Raw genomic sequence first — 4,173 nt, forward strand, 5'->3', positions numbered from 1 at the left:
AGGGGGCGGCGGCCAGCGTGGCGGCGGGGGCGGCCCTGCGCCGGTCGCGGCTCTCCGGGGAGCTGCAGGCGGGGGACGGCGTCGAGTACCGCGACGGCAACTGGACGGCGGCCGCCAGCGCCTGGACCTCCGCCGCGCCCGCCGGCACCGCGCCGGGCCGGGCGCTGCCCTGGCTCTGCCCGCTGGCCGCGCTCCTCCGCCGCTGATGGATCCCGGGGGACCCGACCGTGCCCGGAGCACCCAGGACGCCGCGAGGACCGGGCGCCCCACCGGGGGCTGAGCCCTGCGCCCCGGGATAGCAGCAGCTCCTGGGGCTGTGCCCACCCACTGCCAGCGGGGCAGGACCCCCGCGGGAGCCCCTCCACCACCTCCCCCCATGCCGTGCCAAACCCCGCCGGCTCGGGCACCCCTTCACACCGCGCCTCTGTCCCTGGCCTCGCGAGGACGAGGAGGCGACAATAAAGCTGGACGAAAGCAGGTGTGGCTGGATGCGGGACGAGGGGCTCTGGGCGGGACCTTGGGATGGCCACCGCCCGGCCCCCTGCCCACACAGGCTTTATTTCGGGATGTAGGTCTCCGAGCAGGCCAAGGCTACAGCAGTGAAACAGCTCCCCAGGGATTTTGTCCCAGCCGGAGGCACCAGCCCTGCCCCAGGCCCCCTGGGGTGGGCACAGCTCCCCATGGAGTGACACCACAGGGCAGCCTCAGCCGCCACCGTGGGCATCCTGTCCCTGCGGCACTTTGCCTGGAACCAGAAGCTGCCCCAGCAGAGCCACTTCAATCACACACCAGAGCTCCCTGCTGAGGTGTCCGCAGCCTTGTGGGGTACTGGGGTGTCCCCTGCCCGCAAAGCTGCAGGCAGTGCCTCTCCCCCACGGGACAGGTGTCAGTCCAGTGTCACCCTGCCCAGGCGTCCCGCTCGGAAGTCCCGCAGGAACTCGTAGGCAGCGGCCGTGTAGTTGAGTTTCGTCACGTTGACATTCCCTGGAGATGGCAGTGGGTGCAGGAGGAGGGTCAGCAGGGACCCCCAGACTCCCAGCCCCTGTGCCCCAGAGCCCCCCAGGCACTCACCTGTGCCCGTCAGCACCGTCACCTTCTGCGTGCGGCCCTGGGCAAGGGCCACGTGCTTCAGCACGGGCTCGATGTGGTCGCAGGGCTCGCCCAGCCCGTAGCGTTGCACGTACCTGCCGGAGGGACGGCTCATCCCACACTCCCCACAGCATTCCCAGGGGATGGGCCCTCCCGGGACCCCTCCCCAGCTCCCCTGCAGCTCACCTGAACTGCTGCTGCTTGTTCAGGGTGTACAGCAGGTAGTCAGCCATCACGTCCTCCCCTACCATGTGGTCATGGATGGCTCCTGGAAAAGAGGGTCAAGCCCCAGTTCCCCCAAGCCCTTGCTGAGCCCTGGCCAAGCCTCTCACCATCTCTGTGGCACCCAGAGGCCCTGAGCAGCAGACTCCCACCCCAGCCTCGGGCACCAGGCCCCAAGGCCACATCTGGGGACTCCCCCCAGCCACGGCCTCCACCTCACCACACAGTGCCAGCTTCATGCCCGTCTCCACATCCCCCAGCTTCGGGGGCAGCACACCAGGGGTGTCCACCAGGTACATCAGGGGCTTCTCGCAGACCTGGGGGAGGCAGGGCTGGTAATTAGCACCATGGACTCCCACGTGGCTAATGAGCTTGCGTTAAGGTCCTGCTGGAAAGGGGACCTGAGCAACCCTGAGATCAGTCTGTGGGCATCAAGGTCTCTCCAGGATGTGGGAGGCAGAGCCCACCCAGCTGCTGTGCTGCGGGGACAGTACCTGGATCCTGGTCAGCACTGCCTTGGTGATGCCCGGCTCGGCCCCCACCACCGTGGCTTTCCCTGGGGGAAAAAGGGACATGGTTATGAAAGCAAGGGACACTGTGTCCCACCTCCTCCCCGAGCCCCAGCACCACGGGGAAATACCCTTCTTGAGGTGCAGCCTCCGCAGGGAGTTGATGAGCGAGGATTTGCCCACATTGGGCACGCCGATGACCAGGATGTTGAAGTCAGAGCTCTGGAAGCCAGGGAAACATGAGCAAGGAGCGCTGGTTATCAGCCATCCACCCCAGGAGTGAGGGGCAGCAGCCACAGCCAACCCCCCTGGGGTTTGCTGGCAGTTCTGGCACGTGCAGGAGCTGCCTTGTCCCTCGTCTCTCTGCTCTGCACTGGGGTGGCCTCACCTCGAGCACTGGGGGCAATTTTGGGAACCACAGTATGAAAAAGATTTAAAAGAGAGAGTCCAAAGGAGGGATATGGGAATGGGGAAGGTCCTGGAGGGGCCACACAAGGAGGGGCTGAGGGCACTCGGTCTGTTCAGCTGGAGGAGGCTGAGGTCAGACCTCATTGGGGTATGCAGCTTCTCTCTGGTGACCAGTGACAGGACCCAGGGAACAGCTGGAGCTGTGTCAGGGCAGGGTCAGGTTGGATCTCAGGAAAAGGTTCTTCCCTCAGAGGGTGGTTGGGCACTGACCAGGCTCCCCAGGGCAGTGGGCACGGCCCCAAGGCTGCCAGAGCTCCAGGAGCGTTTGGACAATGCCCTCAGGGACAGGGTGGGATTGTTGGGGTGTCGTGGGCAGGGCCAGGAGTTGTCCTGGATGATCCTTTGGGTCCCCTCCAGCTCAGGATATTCTGTGACTCTGTGTCTCACCTCGGCCCTGTGGTAGCGTGGGCCCTCGGCCACCAGCCGGGCAACCAGGGGGACGATCTGCAGGGAAACAGGGACAGGGGCTGGCGCTCTGCAGCAGCCACACACACTGTGCCAGGGGGCTGAGCAGAGCACTTGGGACAGCTGGAGAAGAGGATCACGCCGGAGCAGCCACCTGGGGCCCTGCAGGCCGGGAGCTCCCAGGGAGCAGGGCTGGGCTGCAGCCCCGTTACCTTCTTGACGCCGACATCGCGCTGGCAGTCGGTGAACACCACCTGCGGGCACCCCTGCTCCCTCAGCCGCTCCAACACCGCCTGCAGGGCACGGGGAGAGGCTCTGCTGTCACCTCCTGTGCCGTCACCGCTGCCCCCCGCCCAGCCCAGCCCTGCCCCGGCGCTCACCGGCTGCCGGCGGGGGTCAGCCAGGTCCATCTTGTTCAGCACCAGGACGTGCGGGCGGATGCCCAGAGCCTCCTTCAGCGCGGGGTTACGGCCCGACACCGGGATGTGGCAGCGCTAAGGGGAGCAACTGCAAACAGCCACGGGAGGGGGGGGAGATGGGGCTGGGGAGGGAGAAGGCACGCTCCGGAGGGAGAAGAGGTGCCTGGAGAGGGATGAGGGGTGCTCTGGAGAAGGACAAGGAGTGGTCTGGAGAGGGAGAAGAGATGGCTGGAGAGGGACGAGGGGTGGCTGGATAGGGAGAAGGGATGCTCTGGAGGGAGAAGTGGTGGCTGAAGGGGTACAAGGGGTGGCCTAGAGGGAGAAAGGGTGGTCTAGAGGGAGAAGGAGTGACTGGAGAGGGAGAAGGGATGCTCTGGAAAGAGAAAGGGAGCTCTGGAGAGGGAAAGGATTGCGCTGGAGGGGAGGACAAGGGGTGGTCTAGAGGGAGGAGGAGTGCTCTGGAGGGAGAAGGGGTGGCTGGAGGGGGACAAGGGACGGCTGCAGAGGGAGAAGGGGTGGCTGAAGAGGGAGAAGGGGTGGTCTGGAGAGGGACAAGGGGTGGCTGGAGAGGGACAAGGGGTGGCTGGAGAGGGACAAGGGGTGGCTAGAGAGGGACAAGGGGTGGCTAGAGAGGGACAAGGGGTGTTCTGGAAGGAGAAGAATTGCTCCGGAGAGGGAGAAGGGGGTGAGGGAGACTTTTTTTTTTTTTTAAGCAATTCCTCAGGATATCCGAGCGTCGTGCACCTCCACCAGGCAGTCAGCGCGGCGCAGCGCCGCCTGCATCTGCCGCAGCCCTGCAACAGCAACAACAAAACAGCGCCGGGGTGAGCTCGCCCCTCTGTCTGCGTGCGTGTGTGCGAGGAGGCTCAACCCACCCCCTCACCTTTCGCCATGTGCCGCGGGAACCAAGAGGCCACATCGCGGCCGCCGAAGTCGAAGCGCTCCCGGAACGCCCCGGCCGCCCTCAGCGGCCCTGCCCACACCCTCATGGCCTCCGGCGCGTCACTTCCGGCTCGACGCCGGAAGGGGCGCGACTTCGCAGCCATGGCGGAGCCGCAGCC

The 4,173-nt window shown here is 66.0% G+C and overlaps 2 protein-coding genes across 2 annotated transcripts in view; one reads left to right on the top strand and one right to left on the bottom strand.

Annotated features, from left to right (window-relative positions):
• LOC113972151 (spidroin-1-like) overlaps positions 1-280 on the top strand; it is a 6,217-nt gene extending 5,937 nt beyond the window's left edge. The window contains exon 3 of the mRNA XM_027692940.1: positions 3-280. Coding sequence (XP_027548741.1) covers positions 3-280 — 278 coding nt within the window. The remainder of the gene's footprint in view (positions 1-2) is intronic.
• Positions 281-479: 199 nt separating this feature from the next.
• On the bottom strand, positions 480-4,167 carry MTG1 (mitochondrial ribosome associated GTPase 1). The gene is made up of 11 exons (XM_027693078.1): positions 3,996-4,167; positions 3,842-3,906; positions 3,074-3,178; positions 2,906-2,986; positions 2,676-2,732; positions 1,952-2,042; positions 1,806-1,867; positions 1,532-1,628; positions 1,276-1,357; positions 1,072-1,184; positions 480-984 (listed from the first exon to the last, which is right to left on the bottom strand). The coding sequence occupies exons 1-11, from the start codon at positions 4,156-4,158 to the stop codon at positions 887-889; spliced, it is 1,014 nt and encodes a 337-aa protein (XP_027548879.1). The 5' UTR covers positions 4,159-4,167; the 3' UTR covers positions 480-886.
• Positions 4,168-4,173: the final 6 nt, after the last annotated feature.

The sequence above is a fragment of the Neopelma chrysocephalum genome, unplaced genomic scaffold (assembly GCF_003984885.1).
Source record: "Neopelma chrysocephalum unplaced genomic scaffold, ASM398488v2 Primary Assembly neopelma1_89, whole genome shotgun sequence".
NCBI classification, from domain to species: Eukaryota; Metazoa; Chordata; class Aves; order Passeriformes; family Pipridae; genus Neopelma; species Neopelma chrysocephalum.